The 17,878-nt window shown below is 55.9% G+C and overlaps 1 protein-coding gene across 3 annotated transcripts in view; it reads right to left on the reverse strand.

The window, feature by feature from the left end:
* The window catches only part of MYO18A (myosin XVIIIA), a 105,534-nt gene that overhangs the window by 8,230 nt on the left and 79,426 nt on the right, over nt 1-17,878 (reverse strand). The window contains exons 21-40 of one of the 3 annotated variants that reach the window (XM_011940836.1): nt 17,464-17,592; nt 16,657-16,800; nt 16,185-16,274; nt 15,934-16,053; nt 15,616-15,727; nt 15,050-15,177; nt 14,588-14,742; nt 12,766-12,889; nt 12,480-12,680; nt 11,810-11,920; nt 11,152-11,256; nt 10,686-10,832; nt 10,171-10,284; nt 8,687-8,803; nt 8,402-8,485; nt 7,823-7,960; nt 5,107-5,292; nt 4,599-4,738; nt 3,794-3,838; nt 514-636 (exon numbers count right to left, since the gene is read on the reverse strand). In XM_011940836.1, the coding sequence (XP_011796226.1) occupies nt 514-636; nt 3,794-3,838; nt 4,599-4,738; nt 5,107-5,292; nt 7,823-7,960; nt 8,402-8,485; nt 8,687-8,803; nt 10,171-10,284; nt 10,686-10,832; nt 11,152-11,256; nt 11,810-11,920; nt 12,480-12,680; nt 12,766-12,889; nt 14,588-14,742; nt 15,050-15,177; nt 15,616-15,727; nt 15,934-16,053; nt 16,185-16,274; nt 16,657-16,800; nt 17,464-17,592 (2,513 nt within the window). The remainder of the gene's footprint in view (nt 1-513; nt 637-3,793; nt 3,839-4,598; nt 4,739-5,106; nt 5,293-7,822; nt 7,961-8,401; nt 8,486-8,686; nt 8,804-10,170; nt 10,285-10,685; nt 10,833-11,151; nt 11,257-11,809; nt 11,921-12,479; nt 12,681-12,765; nt 12,890-14,587; nt 14,743-15,049; nt 15,178-15,615; nt 15,728-15,933; nt 16,054-16,184; nt 16,275-16,656; nt 16,801-17,463; nt 17,593-17,878) is intronic. The other 2 variants (XM_011940837.1, XM_011940838.1) reach the window with 2 other exon arrangements.

Consider the following 17,878-nt stretch of genomic DNA (forward strand, 5'->3'; position numbering starts at 1 on the left):
GAAAGAAGTGGCGGCAGTGAAGAGATTAGAGGAAGGAGAGAATGGGCAGAAAAAGACAGAAATGTGCCTGTAGCTGGGTCAAGAATCAGTGGAACTGGTGCCTCTTCTGCTGTTATTCATGGTAAGACGTCAGAGATCCAGAGCTGGCCAGGGCTGTGGGATCAAGAGTCCCCTGTGCCCCATCCCAGTCTTGATTCCAAGGGTCTGAACTATCAGGAAGCTTGATCAACATTTGTTGAATGAATAAGCGAAGGTGACATTTAACCTACACCAAACCAAAGCCTGGAGCCTAATGGGAAAACATTACCTGGGAAAAATAAGGGCAACACAGCCCTGGCTAAGAAGAAATTAAGCCTCTTCCTGTGCCCACGCACATGCCAGGAGCATGCCCGGGCTGCAGTCACAAATGCCAGGCAAGAGACGCAGGCCTGCCCTCATGAGATCCAGGCGCTACTTGTCCATTCCTTGTGGCATGAGATGGCTTTTCCTCCCAGCTCAAGGCTATATGCTCACCTGGAACTCTTTAAGCTGCCATCATCAGAAGCTGCCTTGGAAGGTCCCTTGGTTTTCGACAACCAGGACTTGACCCCGTCGACCCGGTCCTCCAGCTCTGAGTCCACATCCGAGTCTCCCTCACTGTAGGGATGAGGAGCAGAAAGGTAGGCAAGGCCAGGCAAGGGATGGGCACCTGCTGCCCACGAGGGGAGCAGAGGGGGGTGCAGGGGGTATCTTGGGCAGGGGGGATGTGGGCAGCATGTGCGTCGGTGAGTCAGGGGGAGAACGAGAGAGGTTAGACAGAGCACACTATTCACAAGGAGCCTGTCCCCACTCAGCAGCCACACTGTGTGACAACCACCAAGAAGACCCTGAGGAGCATGGAGGCAGCTCCCAAGCCAGTTATCTGTGACAGGCCACTGTTCAGCTGACCAATCCAAGGAGAATGACTTAAAGACCATCTACTCGTCAATTTCAACTAAATGGCTCTGAGCTAAAAAGAGGAGCCCTGGGTCCTTCAGTGACTCCTTGAGGCCTACTCTGCTGTTTCTTTTCTGCCATTCTTCAGATTGTGGCCATAGCTGCTGTCAATTTCCATGCCTTTTACAAGAGCTGGGCTGCCAGCCACAAAGCAGGAGAAGAGAAGGGCTTCGTAGGATTTGGAGTTAGCTTGAACCTGGAGGTCTCCTTAGCGGATGGCAGCACCAACCTGGGCTCTAGGTTAAGGAGGCACAGGCCGTATCGCAGATCCATCCTGTGGCTTCTCTGGCTTTTAAGAAACAAAGGAAAAGGGGTGGGGGGCATCGGCATTTCCAGAGGGACTAGCAACAGTTTCAGTATCTAAACTGTCTCTGGAGACCGAGTTGGGCTCAGAAAGTCCCAGACCAGAGCCCTGTCACTCAAGGTTTCCTCTTCCGTCCTCAGGTAGCCCCCAGCCCTTGCTCACAAGTGCTTCATCTGGCAGAGCTGACCTTAGCACTTGCAAGAAAGCCCAGAGGAGTCCAATTCTGAGGCTGGAGTCATGGCCCTCCCTTCATGAAGCAGCTGGGCTTGGAGATAGCTTCTGAGTTAAGATTGCTTCTAAAATTCTGCAGAATGTCTGCTCACTAAGTTGTCCTGCTATGTATAGGCTAGGATTTCTCCTTGATATAAATTTCCTTTCCTCTTTGTCAACAGGAATGGCTCCATTCCTGATTTATGTTCTTAAATTAATAGCCACACAGACATGTGCACACACGTACATACATATGAAACCAGCAGACTGTTCTGGGGACCGTGAGAGAGTCCAACTCACGGAGAGGGGAATAAAGAGGCATATTTTATGGGCTTCCATCAAATACAGAATTATAACAAAGACGAGGCCGGCTGATGCCCCGGGTAAACAGGAGTTTAGCAGACAGCCTCGAAACTGCTAATGCAAGCCCTGTGCCTGTCCGAGCCTGGCAGATTTACTGTGGTGCATGGGCCCCATGGAACGCCAATACCACCTGATTTATACACCCGTGCAAAAAACCTCCCTCTCTAGCTTCAGAGCCTATAATTTATCACCACTGTTCATAACCATATTGATTGCCTTTAGAAAGGAGGTGCTGTATGCATCGCAAAATCTATGTCTACACGTTAAAAGCGTTTCTGTGTAAATCTCCCTTAATACTGTGCTGTTTACTGCTTTCATTAAGGTTATAGCAATAACAACTGTATCTCTAAGTAAATCGAAACATTATTTTTCTGCCCGCCTTAGTGCGCTGGGCTCAATAACTTGGAGCTGGGGCCCAGAGCTGCTGAGGAAGGAGCCACACCACCTCTCTGCCATCAGCCGGAACCTGGTTAGAGCCGCATGTCCCCATGCGTCTACGTGAGCGCACACCGGCGTGTGCGTGTGTGTGTGTGTGTGCATGTGCGGTGTACCTGTGTGTATGCGTGCCTCACAGTGGTTTAGAATATGATCTTAAATGCGCATTTTATCAGCCCTTGAAGCTCTTACCACCCAAGGATGGCAGGGTTGAAACACACAGGGGACAGACAGTTGTGGGCTCAGAATACGAATTTTCCTCCTCACATTCAGAGCAGTGGATGGGTTGCAAAGCTGGCCTGCCTGCCCTTGCCTTCCCTTTAGTTGCAAGCATCTAGAAGATGGTCTTTTCCTTAAATAATCAGGCCCGTAAACAAACTCCAGGGGCAGGCAGGCTCAGGGGGCAGTTGAAATTTTAAATGGTCGGAATTAAACTTTGCGTCAAATACAATTTATGTCCGGGCTCATGTGCTATTAGTTAACTGGGAGCCGAATCACGGGGGAACAAACAAACGGAGACAGAATGGCGGGGGATATTAATTGTGTGTGACAACCAGGCTCCAGCGGCCCTCTATCACTGTTACACACTATTACATTTATCATTAGCTCTCACGGAGTCCTGTGCGCTGCCACCAGCCCATCCTGGCCAGGGGAGGGGGCCCACCAGGCAAGAGAGAGTGGGGGAAGAAATCCAATGCCATGCTAAAAAAATGACCTCCAAAAAACAACCCTGTCGAACTTGACGGAGGATCAGCCCGGCTCTGCCTGAAGGCGTGCACATCTGCATCTGCTGTCCAGCTCCCACCCAGATAGTGGGAAAAGAGAGGGCTGGATTTCCTGGGCTTCCTGCCACCTGACAGACAGCATCAGCACAAGCGCCCGCCGGGGCCTCCCTCTGCCCACGGTGCCGCAGGGAGTAAAGTAAACACATCTGGCTGTGTTCCCTTCCCCCGCCACAGCGAGCAGCCCATGATTAGCTGCCTGAATGCTTTCTCCAAACAAGAAACTGGGAGATGCCCCTCACCTTCTACCCTTGTCTGCCAACAGAAGGTGGTGGAACTTTAAAGATGAAACATGCCCGCTTCTTTCAGGCAGCTCAGGCTCCCAAGGAGCCCAAGGATGTGGACAGATCCAGCCCAAACAGACTTCTCCCAGAGAAATAGGCCAGGGAGGTGGCCACACTTGGTTTTTAAGGGAGGAAAGTGCTGGAGCTCAGGAAGGTAAACTTTTCGAATAGGCTGCACTTTCCTTTCTGCAGGAGCCCCCAATCCTGCCCACCAAGGGTGCACGGGCCAGCCCCAGCCTTCTGGGGAGCACACCTCATTGCCTGCTCCCTGCCTCCCCCAAGGATAGAGTCAGTGTGTTAGCATTAGAGAACAGTGAGGCAGGAGTGTGGGGAGGCTGTATCCACATGCTGCGTGCAGCGGCCCCGGGGTGGGAGCCAGTGTTAGGGGTGGTTAGACACCCGCGAGGACAGGCAGAGAGCACATGCGCTCCAGTCCTCACAGTTTATTCTTTCTTTTCTGATACTTTGTCACCATGTCCTGCAAACTGGAAATAGAAGGAAGATGGTGGGCAAGGGGTCCAGAGGAAACAGATGAAATCAATAGGCAACCCCAAGGTGGACCCCTTAGCTGAGGACCTCTCTTCCCTCAGCAAGAGCCAGCTCTGGCTGGCTGAGACCAGGTAGGGGGGGTTGCGTGATAGCACTGTCCTCAAAACTTGATCTGGGCTGCCCCTGGCACCTCTCCCCTGCCCCAAAGCAGCAGGCTCCCTGAGCGGCCCCTGCAGAAAGCAGGCAGGTCTAGGGTCTGCCTAGGGCAGCCTTGGGAGCTTCTCCATGGCCTGGCGCCACCCCACACTGCCGGCCTTCCTTCTTCGTGACTGTCTCCTCTGCCTGAGACTACAAATCTCTTTCTCTCCAGACCATTCCCTGGGTGGGTTTTATGAGAAAATCTCTGGCATAGTAACAAGGCACCACAGCCTTTAAATCTCTGCCCTCCCCAGAGTGGGGCAGGCACCATCGGAAATGCAGCTAAACAGGGGAATAACTCATCTTGAGCGGGCAGAGCTGGAGGGCCTGGTCCTGGGGAGGGGAGACTGGCTGGGGGGCCTCAATTAGGATGCACCTGTCTCACCCTCTGCCCCTGCAGGACAGGCTGTGCTGGGGTCTGGCAGTAAAGGGAGGGTGGGTTGGTGGCTCGCTCATGGGGAGGCAGAGGTTGCAACTGTTCTACCTAGTGGCCTGGTTCCAGAGGCAGTCAAGAGGGCCTCCGTGCTGGCTGCAGATGCCCCAGAGGCCACCTCTCACCTGTTGATGAGGTCCTCATTCTCATCACTCTCCATCTCATCCTCGATGGCGGCCTGCAGGTCCCCGATGCGCTTGAATGCCAGCTTTAGGTCAGCCTGCAGGCTCTGGTTAGCAGCCTCCAGGCTTTCTAGATCCATCTCCTAGGAGGAAGGGGGCAGCCCAGTTTGCAGGAGGGCTAGCTTCTTCCCCAGATGACCAGAAAAAGCCTGCTTCAAGTCCTTCCCGGTCATGGGGGCGCTACCCAAGGGCTGACACAGGCTTCCAGAGCCTTTTCCGTTGTGCTGCTGCTGGGCTGTGGGGGCCAAGCCTCACCTGAGGGAGCCTCCTGTGCCATTGGCTCCCTGGTCTGCCCTCTTGGTATGCTCCTCCTCCCTCTCATTCTCTGACTCATGCGCAGTTTCTTTGCACCCTATCCCCAACCAGGCCAGAGTGAGCAGAGTGAGGCGCACACTCAACAGCTCGTCAGGGGGCTGCCATGTGGGCCCTGTGGGGGACAGGAGGGCATTACCAGTTCGTGCTTCTTGCGGCTCGCCTCGGCCTCCTTCCTGGCAAGCTCGCCCATCTCCTCCTTGGTGTCCCGGAGCTGCCTCTGTAGCCGCTTGTTCTGTTCCTTCTCCCGGTTCTCGGCTGCAATGCGCTGATCCCGCTCCTCAGTAAGCTTCTCCATGTTTTCCTTGAGCCGGCTAGCCAGGCTCTGGACAGGCAGTTGGGGAAGAAAGACACAGCACGTAGGCCCATCAGTCAGGCAGAGGGAGGGTGTGGCAGAGCTCTGGGTCAGGAGGCCTGGGGTCAAGCTCTGGCTCCACCATTCACTGGCTACCTGGGCAAGCAATCCCGAGGCTTCCCTTGCTTTTCTGTAAAACGGGGGGAGAATAACACCTACCCCCCAGGGGTCTTCTGAGGATGAATAAGGTAATGAATGTGAATGCACTTTGAAAGATGAAAGGTGCTATTATCATTATGACTACACCAAGACTGAAGGAGTGTTCTGGGTACAGCTTGGTGGGCCTGTCGGTATTGACGCTGCATGTAGAGGCCTCTCAGGTCAGCAGGGCTTCCCGCAGGGACTCTGAACCCAGAAGCCCCAAAAGCTAGATCCTGTGCTCAGAGGTAAATGGCTTTGCTGGAGTTCTGGATTAGGAGAGACTAAACAATCATCAGATTCCAAGCAGAGAGCATCTCTCTAAGCCTAATGAATCTCCTGCCAGGCAGTGGGATGCTGAGCAAAAAATGACCTGGAGAGAGGGGCTGAATTCCCAAGCAGACCCCGCATCTGCTTATGACCCTGGTTCTACCTCTGACTGGGCCTCCAGCCTCTATGTCGCTAAAATAACAGAGCCAGGCTGCAGGATTGGGCCATTCGTGTTTAACATCCTATGAGTCTAAACCACAAAACTCTCTGAGCAGAAGGGAACCTGAGGGATAGAGGTGCGGGAAGGGACTAGGCCCAAGAGAAAAGGAGACAAGTCCTGTGGGCCTGTCCTGTGTCCACCAGACCAATGGCCTCTTCTGTCCCTTGATAGCTTTGTGACCTTAGGCAACCTACATAACCCTTCCTATATGTAAAATGGGGATCAAAATATTATCAGCCAGCCTGGGGTTGGGTGGGCAGAAAATAAATTCTTAAGTTTCCCCTAACTCTCTCCAGCTCTCCTGAGGACTGTGACCCCGCCTTGGGAGGGTCAGTTGTGCTCTCTTCCTGTGTCCAGGTTATTAATGCCCTCTAGATGCCCACCTGTTTCTACCCCTACCTAAGTGCCTGCTCCATGGACTGCGAGTTGATGGAGGAGGTGACAGGGCTGCCCCTCACCAACCACACTTACCAACACAGGGCCCAGACAGAACTGACGGTGCGGAGACAAAGGCTTATAAACTCAAAGAGAATTTAAAAATAAGGCGAGAGGGGTGTAAACCCAGGAGATAATCCTTTCTGCCTCTCTCTTGCTATCTGCTCTGCCAGAGATGGAAGGGGCTGGCCCATACTGGCTTTGGGAGACCAAAAGAAAAAGGATTGGTCCAGCGTGGTGGCTCATGCCTGCAATGCCAACACTTTGGGAGGCTGAGGCAGGCGGATTGCTTGAGCCCAGAAGTGCGAGACCAGTCTGGGCAACAAGGCAAAACCCTGTCTCTGCAAAAAGTATAGAAATTAGCCAGGCACGGTGGCACATGCCTGTGATCCCAGTTACACAGGAGGCTGAGGCAGGAGGATGGGGGGATTGCTTGAGCCCAGGAGGTCAAGGCTACAGTGAGCCATGATTGCATCACTGCACTACAGCCTGGGCAACAGAGCAAGACTCAATCTCAAAAAAAAAAAAAAAAAAGAAGAAGAAGAAGAAGAGAGAATGAACTTTATAATAAAGGGAGAGGAGAATGGGATGGGAAAAGGGTAAGAAAGAGAAGTAAGATTGGGGAGAGGAAAAAATATCTCACGCCTGTAATCCCAGCACTTTGGGAGGCCGAGGCGGGCAGATCATGAGGTCAGGAGATCAAGACCATCCTGGCCAACATGGTGAAACCCTGTCTCTACTAAAATACAATTTTTAAAATGCGCGTGCCTGTAGTTCCAGTTACTCGGGAGGCTGAGGCAGGGGAATCGTTTGAACTTGGGAGATGGAGGTTGCGGTGAGCCAAGATCGCACCACTGCACTCCAGCCTGGCAACAGAATGAGACTCCATCTCAAATAAAAAAAAAAAAGAAAAAGGAAGGGAGAAGATAGAATACGGTCATAATCAAGAAAAAGGAAGAGAGAGAGAGAAAGAGAGAGAAAGCAGAGGCAGGAGGGCAGAAGAAGTGAGGAAGACAGGGAATGAAGCAGGGAAGGGGAGAGGAGGAGAGAGAGGGCAGATGAGAGAACAGACTCCAGCCTGCACAGAAGTGGCACCATCCGCTGCATATTTATGACCCTGCCAGAGAACCGGTTGAGGGGAACAGGCGGGGGGAGCTCGTGGTGGAGGAAAATATGAAGACGAAGAGCTAAGCTGCTCTGGTCCCTTGGCAGAAAGCAAGCACGGAAACAGAATGTAAAGCAGGCGGGCTCCACGGTATCCAGAGAGCAGGCCAGGCGGGGCGGGAGAGAAGCACCTGCCCGTCAGCTGGCCTGGCAACGAGGCACAGGCCTCTGAGGAGTGTCCGGGGGCCTGCCCAGCCCTGCTGAGCATGCGCGGCTCCAGCGCTGGCACAGCTCTGCCCTGTTTGGTGCGGCCCGGGAGAAGCGGGAACCCACCTCCAGCCGTTTCACTTGCGTCCTTTCAAACTCCAGGCGTGTCTCCAGCTCCCGTATCTTAGCTTCCTGCCTGCTCACCAGGGACTTGTCCACCATGGACTGTTCCAGGAACTCCACCTGGCTCTGGAGGGCTTGTAGCTAGAGGTGGAGGGCAAGAAGAGAAGAAAGAACTGAGCCCAGAAAGTGAGGAGGATACATCTAGGGCAGGCAATATCACCACGGTGACCAGAAGGTGGGAGGGGTAGAGAGTGATGCACCTGGGAGGAAAGAGAATGGAGCCCTGGGCCAGAGGCCTCCCCCATCTGCCCTAGCACTTGGCACAGATCTTGCCCTTCAGAGAGAAAGGAGAAAGCTAAGGACTTTCTTAGAGAGGGAATAGAGATGGGAAATGAGGCAGGGGAAGCCCAAATGTCTGCTATGGTGACATGGCTCCAAGCCTAGCCCTTGGTCCTAGTTTACGCTGCTCTGTGGATTACTGATGGCAGAGAAAAGCGCCTTCTAAACTGTGAACTTGGGGGTTCCTCCCACACGTAGTGATCCTGGCACTCTCTTTCTCCCGAGGGAGCCCCTGGTCCTCACCTTCTCCTGCAGCTCCTGCTTCTCTTTGTTGGCCTCTTCTAGCTGAGCTTGGAGATCATTTATCTGAGCCAGGTCCCGGGAAGCCTGGGAAAGGGGTGAGAGCATCAGAAGCAGGATCCCCCCCATAAACATTCAGCCAGCCCAGCCCAGCCCAGCTGGAACACCAGGGGACCGAGGTTCCCACTCCATCACCTCCCAGAACAAGCGGTTGTGTGGGGAACCCACAGGGAGGACCAGAAGGATGATGGCGGTGCAGAGTGTGAGGGGCACTCCTGGCAGGGGTACCTGAGCCACCGCAGCCTTGTGCTTTTTCATCAATTCGTTCATGTCTTCCTGATCCTCCTCCAGCCGGTTCTGGATTTCATTCTTCTCACGCTGAAGGCGGCTCAGCTGCTCCTCCAGCTGGACAGAGGCAAAGACAGATCAGAGGGCCTCAGGCCCAGTGTGCCTGTGGGCTCCAGCTGCCTCCAATGGTGGGGGCATTGTAGAGATGATAATGGGCTGAGCCTGCCCGCTGGGGTGGGTCCCAGGACCAGTGATGCTCGGGGAGCTGCCTGTCCTGCTCCGGACCAGGGAGATGAGGGAAAGGGCTGTGTGCAGTACAGGCAGACCCCGGGCCTCTGAGCTGAATGACAGCTGCTTCCTGGCAGCTCCTTTGAGGCTAATGAGAAGGCAGAAAAGGTCTGCCCAGAACAAATGACCCATCATCCTGGCACTATCAGTCCAGGCCCTGACCTGCGTGTACTCTGCCCCCTTCAGGCCCCAGGGAAGGACCCCTCAAGTCTGCGAAGGTCTCCTGGCTTAGACTCTCGTTTCCCCTGGGACTGCCCACTCACTGGGCATCCAGCCCCCACAGCCAGTCCCCTCCTTGGGGGAGGGGAAGAGCGATCCAACAGCAGCTTCAGGAAATGAATGAATCTATTAGCCTGTAATTCCAAACCAAAATGACTGTGTTGGCTCCTTCTCTGCCCCATCCATCTTGTTACTGGGCTGTGGGGAGCTGGGGAAGCCTCCGCCAAGAAATTTATTAACTCAGATTTAAATAAAATGGTAATTTTATAACAACCTTTTTTAACACAATTAAGGAATTTGAATTACTCACCTGAAAACTGCTGAGGAGCACAAATGTCATGGGGATAAATCAAGCCCGTGAGATTGGCATCTCTCAGCAGCTAGGTGACTAGCTCAGGGGCCATGAAGCCACCAGCCCAGCCCAGCCTGCTCCCCTGCCCCATTCCCTGCCCAAGGAGGTATTGGTGGCCACATCTCAGTAATGAATTCTCTGCCGATGGATGGGCCGTGGGAGAGGTGGGGAATTAAAATGGAGGCATTAAATAAGAGCTCTAATTAGCTGCCGCTTGGGCTTGTCAGTGGGCTGGGCAGGGGGAAGGGGAGGAAAGCCAAGCCATCCTGTCCTCTTATCGGTGCTTCTGCTAATCTCTAGGCACCTGTTTACGTCCCTCAGCCACATTAGATGCCTTTATTTATGGTGTTGGGGCCTGCGGCCAAGCTCCCGCAGGCAGGTGGTTAAACAGGGAGATACGCCCTTGCTGGCTCCCTCTTATGCCCGCTCCTCCCCGAGGCCTCTGCTCAGGGTGCGGAGACACAGAGCAGGGGGGCCTGCTCTTCCTGCAGCAAGTCCTGGCAATGAAAGGACCCATCACAAGTCCTGACGTGGAGGAACCTGTCTGGGGTGAAGGGAGCCACAGAGGCAGCTCTATTCTGCCTCAGCCCCCCCGAGCTCTGCCCCAGGCACCCTGGCCCCTCACCACTGTCTTGGCTTTGGCGATGTCATCAATCTGCAGGTGCAGGTCTTCGATCTCTACCTCCATTGCTTTCCGTGCTTTCACAGCTGCCGCACAGGTGAACTCTGACTCCTCCAGCTGGACAGAGACCACCCCCGCCCCAGGGAGAGATGTCAGTCATTCCCTGGGGGCAGGAGGGCTGTACAGGGAAGAGTGAGCCCAGATGCCCTCCTTCTCCTCCTCCATTCACTTCAGACCCCAGGGCCATGGCTGTGTGGTGGTGCATGCATGGGCATCTCCTCCCTTGACAGGGCTGGTGGGCACCAGGCCCCATCCACACCACCCTGGGCTGGGCGGTGAGACAGTAAGGCACACGCAGGGCCTGGGGAGTCTAGCTGCTACATGTGGCTCTCCCCTCTATCCTGTCACTTTCCTTCCCAAGGACTCACGAGCCACTGAGAGGAGTGAGAGAGAGAGAAAGAGAATGGAAAAGGTAAGCTCTGTTGTGCCTGGATCAGCCGTGTGCTCTCTGGGGATACCTGGTTCTTAAGCTGGGCGATCTCTCGCTTGCTGGGAGCGCTGTTCTTCAGGTGGTCCAGCATGAGCTGGGCATCCGCCAGCAGGGCCTTGGTGCGCTTCAGGTCCTTCCGCAGCCGCTTCTCTGACTCAAAGTCCCGCCGGTTCACCTGGGTGGGCACCAGCAGTTGGGGTTCTGGGCTCCACACAGGGCCTCCTCCTATCTTACCCAAGCCCACTCCTCACCACGTCCTCATTATCAGTGTCCCCATAAGGATCCTGGAAGAGCCAGGATCATGCCAACCAGTGATAAAGGGCTGGGTGTGCCAATGTATAGTGATGCCTCCATCGAGGGATGATGATGGGCTCTCTGCAGCACCCCCATCCCCCTGACAGCTCTGTTCCCAGCTCCCCATCCCTAGGATCCCCACTCCTCAGGCTGCATGGGCAGGTAGCTGGTCAGGCTTGGCGGGTGGAGCATCCCCTGACCTGGTCGCTGAGGGTGGCGAGCTTGCCCTCCAGCTCCCGCTTCTCTCGCAGCACCTTCTGCTTGTCCTCATACTCTTCCTCCAGCTGAACCTCCATCTGTTTTAACTGGAATACCATGGGGACAGAGACCCGTCCATCCCTTTAGTACCTGGTGCCAAGCAGGCCCCTTTGGTTCTGGGTTCCCCACTCCGGGAAAACAGTGGGGCAGGTCTGAGCACAGTGATGTTGGCGGAGGGGTCAGAACCTAAATTTCAGGTTTCTAGGGTTTCAAAGCAGCCTGGGAGGGTGAGGAGGGATGGCAGGCCACATGCGGTGGTGCTAGCCAAGACAGAATAGGACACCTCGCTGCACAGTGGAGACCTATCCAGCCAGGCTGGCTGACTGCAGGCAGCATCAGTATAGTGCAGCACAGCAGGGGCACAGGGGGCTGCCCCTGGCACAGAAAGCAGGGAGCGCTAGTTCCTCAGGGGCTCAAGCTTCTCTACAGACTCTGAGCCAATACATCCCTGCCAATGCCAGGATCCCGAGAGGCACTTCCTGGCCCAGAATGACAATGGAAGACAATGTGGCTGAGGCTGGGAGGCAGAAAGCCCCTTACTTTAAAGCGGCGATGGGAAAATGTGTTTACGCTAGACAGGTAAGTACTCAGATATCTTACCTTCTTCTGACACGACTGCCGGGCCTCCTCCACCTCCTCATCCCGACTCTCCATCTCCTTAGAATGGGTCTGTCTCATCCGCTCCATCTCCATCTCCAGACGCAGCTTGGCCTGGAGGTGGTTGGAGTAGGGTCTGGGTTCTCTCCCCAGCAATGCCCACCCCCTTCCCACCTGTGTGTGGCTCTCCCTAGGCTCACGGGCTGAGAATGTCCACCAGCCAGTTCCCTTTGCTGGCACCTTGCTCTCGTGGCAGCAGCTTCTCCAGAGCAGCTGAACTCCCTTACTAGAGGTCTGGCATAGGCCCAGAGAGAGGTAGCTGGGGTGGGGACAGTCCTGTAGCTTCTCCGTCTGCCTGCAGGCTCTAGCTGCCTGAACTGACTTGGTGGCTTGGTGGCAGGCTGGTTGGGCCTGTGGCCCTTAGCTGCCATGCATCCTGAGCCCTTCCCTACTAGAGCTCCATCAGATTTGTTTTTGTGGGAAGTTCCATGACTGCGTCTTCACACTGTGGCTGGCACAGATCAGGTGCTCACTCCACATTTTGTGAGTAGGTGAGTGAGTGAACACATGAATGAATGGAGGCAGGATCCTCTGGCCCATGCCTGAGGCTGGCTGTGGGGATGGTGGCAGCCCTGCTGCACCTCACCCCTCCCTTGGCCAAGCTCTCCTGTACCTGCTCCAGCATCTGGATGGTCCCTGCCTGCTCATCCAGCTCTTCTTCCTGATCCTTGACTTTGGCCTCCAGGTCCCGGAGCTGTTTCTTGACCTTGGCCAGAGAAGCCTCATCCTTGGACTCTTGGGAAGAAATGTCCTGGAGCTCTGCCTCTAGAGACACAACCTTCTGGGTGAACCCTGCAATATCCATGTCTTTTTCCTGGAGCAAAAGAGATGAGGCTGGTGCTGGGCTGACCCCAGGTTGTGAGGGGGACAGGGCACAGACGGTAGGTGGCCCTACCCACCTCTAGTTGCTGCTTCAGGCTGAAAGCCTCAGCAAGGAGCATGTCCTTCTCCCGCTGCAGCTTCTCCCGCTGCAGCTTCTCCCGCTGGGCCTCCTCATGCGCCTGCGAGAGCTCACTGTCAAACCTGCAAGGGAGCGTGGCGGCTCCATCAGATGGGGAAGGGCCGGGGTCCCCCACACAGAGACTGTCAGGAGGTGGTGCCATGGACAGGACCCAAGCAGGGGTGGGGGAACCCACGCAGCCCTAACGTGGGGCCAGTGGCAAGGCAGGGGTGACATTTAGGGGTGGCAGGTCAGGCCACTGAGGCCCTATTGAGCAACTGGGTCTGGGACAGGGAGCACTCAGGCGAGCCCTTTCACCAAGTAGGCCTAAGAGGGACCCATAGCCTGCTTAACAGGCCCCTCAGGAGTTAAGTCTCTACCTTCTCCATTTCAACACATCAAAGAATGAGGGACCAGGTGAGGGTGGGGTGGGAAAAGGGTAGAGATGAGCACCCTGCTTCTACTAACTCACTTTCCACAGTTCAGTTCGGCAACTGTAAGGGCAACAACTGGCTCCTTGTCCCTGCCTCTGGGCACCAGCCTTTGGCCAGGACCAGGCACCCCAGCAGTGCTGGCAGGACACCACCAGGACACCCCATACTGGGTTCAGAGCTGGCATTCCCACTGTGCCCAGCTGGTCACATGCCTCAATGGGCACACAGGGGGCCTCGTTCTTCACTCCTCCACTTCCCAGTCTTCCATTTCCCACTAAATATGGAGCAAATTGCTCAAATTCCTCTTACCACCTTCCCTGAATAACTAATCAGGTTCCTGTGGAAGTTGAACACTCCCCTTACCCCAACCCCACATCAAAAAAAAGTAAGAAAACTCCGGGCAGCTGAAACCTAATAAGTTGCCCAGCAGGGAGCACAGCAGCACGGTAACTAGGCCGAGCTGGTATTGTCACTGGGTGCTCAGAAGAGGGGTCGAGCTAAGGGTGCCAGCCTTTGGGTAAAGGGGTAGGGAGGGGGAAGAGACGAGAATGAGGGAAGTGGCGGTCATGGTGTCAGGTGGGAGGAATAGAAAACCTTCCTATTTCCCCAGCTGGGGAGATGGTGGTGGGTCCAGGAGGCCGGGGGTAACCCAGAGTCACTGGAAAGGCTCTGCCATCTATCCTCACTCCCAGGGTCGTGGGTGTGGGGATACCCCTTCACAAAGGCAACCGGTGCCTCTGCTGAGAAGCCCTTCCCCTGCAGAGGAGAAATGGGTGCTGTTCTTGCTCCCCAGGGCGCCCTGCTGTTCCCAGGGTGTGTGGGTTCCTCAGTACTGCTAATGAAGGCGTCCCATCCTCATTCCCAGCCCGGGAAATTAATTTAGATTGGATTTTCTCCTGTGAGGGCCACCCCCCTCCTTTGTATCATTACCATAATGAGATGGAAGTGGCACGGTAGTTTAACGACATTAGTCAGGAGAGAGTGTTTGTGTAGCTGGGGCAAGTGAGGGAGAGGCAGAGCTGGGGGCCGGGGGCAGGGACATAGCGGTTCCTGCACGGGCCCTGGTTGATGCCCTGCCTGATGGGGCCTGGCACAGGGTGACAGGCACGTGATGCGGGGAGCACCTCTGAAAGCAGAGGCCTGGGCAGGCCTTCAGTGGGGACACAGCTTGAGTCCACCTGGAGGTCAGGAGGGGGCCCCTTCACGTTCCAAGATGAGTGACCAGGCAGGCAAGGGCCCTGGACAAATTCAGGTCCTTCCTTCTTTCCTCCCTGGTGGGCAAGGAGGCAGTCCTGTCTGTGGTTGCTCCAGAAGGTTCTCTGGGCCCAGGTCAGGGGGCCCACCTACCTCCTCTGCTTCTTCTCCAGCTCGTGGTTGCGGACCTGCTGGCCCTCCAGGTGCAGCTTGGTGTCCTGCAGCTCAGCCGTCAGCCGCTGGCACTTCTTCTTGAGCTGCTGCAGAGCCCGCTGACTCTCCTCACTGTCTGCCTGCAGGTCCCCGAGCTAGGGGCCGAGACAGGGTGCATATACAGAGAGGCCCGGGAGCATTGGTGGAGAAGGTGAGGAGAGGGAGGTGGGTAAGTGAGGGGAAGACCCAGGGATGTGGGAGGAAGTCGGGTCTCCCAGGGAACTGAAGAAGCTAATGATAGCCTGCTCCTGATTGCCCCTGCATGGAGAAGCTAACATGCCGGCCTCCCTGATCTGTCTCAGGCCAGGCCTGCCTGCCCCCAGCCTTCACTGGACTGACACGAGGCACCAGTTCCCCTCCTGACCCTCTCAAGCACAGGCCTCGGCTCCTCCCCAGCCTCACCCGCCGCTCCAGCTGCCTCTTGTTCTGCTGCTCCACCTCCAGCTTGTCCTCAAACTCCTGCTGGAGCCGTTTCTTGGTGAAGTCCACCTCCCGCACAGCCCGCTCGTACTTCAGCCGCCACTCGCCACCTGTGGGGTTGAGGCAGACATGGGAGGATGGAGGTGCTGAGAGACCCCAGAAGGGGCAGAGGGGAAGGAGGATGGGGCAGGGGGAGCAGCAGGTGGAGTCAGCCAGGGCTCAGAAAGCTCTCTGTAATGATGGCCTCCTCCCAAGGCAGAAGGAGCCACTAGCCAGGAGAAGACCAGAGTGAGAGATGTGGCTACACGTGCTGTGCCTCCCCCAGGGACTGCTGGGACCACGGCCCTCAGTCTTTGTCATGATCGTGGTTGTTACAGCTCTACCTAACAATCCCCTGCATTTATTGGCACCTCTGCCTTCTCATCTGTTTCTTTCACTTTAGCCCCATGGAGGGGAGACAGGCCTGGACAAGGGGCATGACTACCCAGGGGTGGGCATCAGGGCTCGCATCGCAGGCCACTGCCAAGCTCCTTGGGCCTCAGGCCCACCTGCATCATCATCATCCACTTCCCCGTTGATCTCCGCTGCCCGGATGAGACGGGCCTCCATCACCTCCATTTCCATCACCTCCATCTGCTTCTTCAGTGTGTCGTACTGGGTCTGCAGAAGACGGGGTTTCAGGGTATGCCATTCTGTCCCCTCATACCCACTCCCCGAACCACACAGACCATGCTCACATGCTTACCCAGGGCAGACAGGGATGCTGGGCTAGGGGTGAAGACGCCAACTGTTTTTGGGGGGGAGCCAATGGGCACTATGGTGTGGCAGTCACCAGCCTGCTGTTCTCACCCAGGCCCTGCCCTCACCTGCAATTCCTTCATCTCCTTCTCAGCCCGGAGCCTCTCTGCTGTCTCCGCGTCCAGCAGCTGGGAAGCAGACTCTCCTGTGTTACGCTCATCTGTCAGCTCCGATGTCAGCTCCGAGATCTGGGGTTGGGGGTAGGGAGTCACCACCAATTGAAGTGCCTGCCTCACTCAGCCAGAACACCTGGGGGACCTGCAGGGGCTGGGTCTCCCTGCAGCCATGCCCAGTTGGTGTGGTGCCAGGAGTCACTCACCCGGCTCTCCAGCCGGTCACTGTTGAGCCGCAGCTCGTTTCGCTCCTTCTCCACCTTCTCGAGCTTGCTCCGCAGCTGCTGGATCTCCTCCTAGGGTGGACCAAAGAGGGCAAAGTGAGCCAAAGGCACTGCGAGGGGTTGGGGCCCTGGGTCTGCACCCCTGTAGTGAACAAAGCTGATGAAGCTTGGGCCAGGACACCATGGGAGAAGGCATGTCCCCAATAGCAGAGCCACTGCCTCCCGGGAATCCTGTCCCTAGACCCTTCCCAATAAGCTAGGGATGCCCAAGATTTTATCGTTAAGAGGCTGCCCAGGGACTCAGCCAGCACCCCGGAGGGACATTTTCTGTTTGATGAGCACATTTCAAGGATGTGAGCTCTCTGGACTAAATGAAGAAGCGCTTGGAAGTCCAAGCTAAACCGGCAAGGCTTCCCCCCACCCAGAGACTTGGCCCTCCCAGGCTATCACATACGTCTTTGTTTCGGATCTGCTCCTCTGACAGCTGTACTTCAATGAGGGGCCTCACTGTGGTAAAGAGCTTCCACCAGGGCCAGTCCTTCACCCCTTTGTTCTTCTTGATGTTCTTCTGAACACAGCGAATGGCCAGGTCCTGGATCTGCAGGTGGGGTGGGGGTGGCGCACAGTGGGGTTCTCAGTCACCTTGGCCAAGCTCGGCCCAGGATCCTCCCCACCATCAGCACAGGCCCCCAGGGCTGCTCCTCTGGCCTCCTGACCCCGAGTCAGATACTTCCCATGCTCCCCCTTGCCCCAGGCTCCCTCCATCCCTCAGAGGGTGGGCAGCACAGAACCCAGCCCTGGGAGCACCAGGCTGGGCACTAGCCGCTCCGCTGCCATTAGGAATAATTTCATCTGCTTTATTTGCTGCCTGATTATTTCCAGCACCCTGGCCTAGCTGTGCTATAAAACCTAATCTTGCTGAAACACAAGAGGCGGCAGTGCTGGCTGTTTTATGGACTTGCTAATAAGAAAAGGAGTCGCTGACACAGCTCCTTAATCTTCATGGAGCAGCCTATGATCCAGAGCCCACCTTTGCCTGGGCCCTGATTCCCCTACCCCTCAACAAAGCCCTCCAACCAGGCCCCGTCGCTAGGCACACTAGCACACTTGCTGGCACCAGGGAGCTGCCCGTTCCCCACCCTGGCCCAGGATATGGTGGCCTGGGAGGTTCCTGCCTCTTCTCCCCCTCATAGCCCCCACCCCAGGAACTTGGCTGTGCCCATCTAGGTTGCAGGGGGAGGGGATGTCCCTAGAGCAGCACCTTTCTCTTCTTAAAGTGCTGGCGGGCCAGGTAGCCCCGGCAGGCTGCTTGGAAAAGGGTTAGGTTCCTGCTGGTTTGTTCATCCCGCTGCTCCTCCAGCCGTGCCAAGGTACCCGCCCGGAAGAACACCTGTGAAAAAGCAGGCCTGGTGAAGGCAGGAGACTGGGCCAGCCCAGCAGAGGAAAGGGAGGGAAGGTGAGGAACTGGAGAAACAAGCAGGCCAGGGAGTACAGCCCTTCGCTTGGGAAGAGCCTCAAAATCCAATTGTCCAAGAGAGGAGGGGAGGAGCAGGAAGAGGCCCTGGGAAGGCTGAGGGAGCAGGGGCTGGGGAGGTTTTGGCAAGGGAGGAGTAAGGTGTGAAATTTAACTTCAAAGAAAGATGAAAGGAGAGGGAAAGTAAAGGGAAGATATCTGG

This window comes from Colobus angolensis, unplaced genomic scaffold (assembly GCF_000951035.1).
Source record: "Colobus angolensis palliatus isolate OR3802 unplaced genomic scaffold, Cang.pa_1.0 Scaffold193, whole genome shotgun sequence".
Taxonomy (NCBI): Eukaryota; Metazoa; Chordata; class Mammalia; order Primates; family Cercopithecidae; genus Colobus; species Colobus angolensis.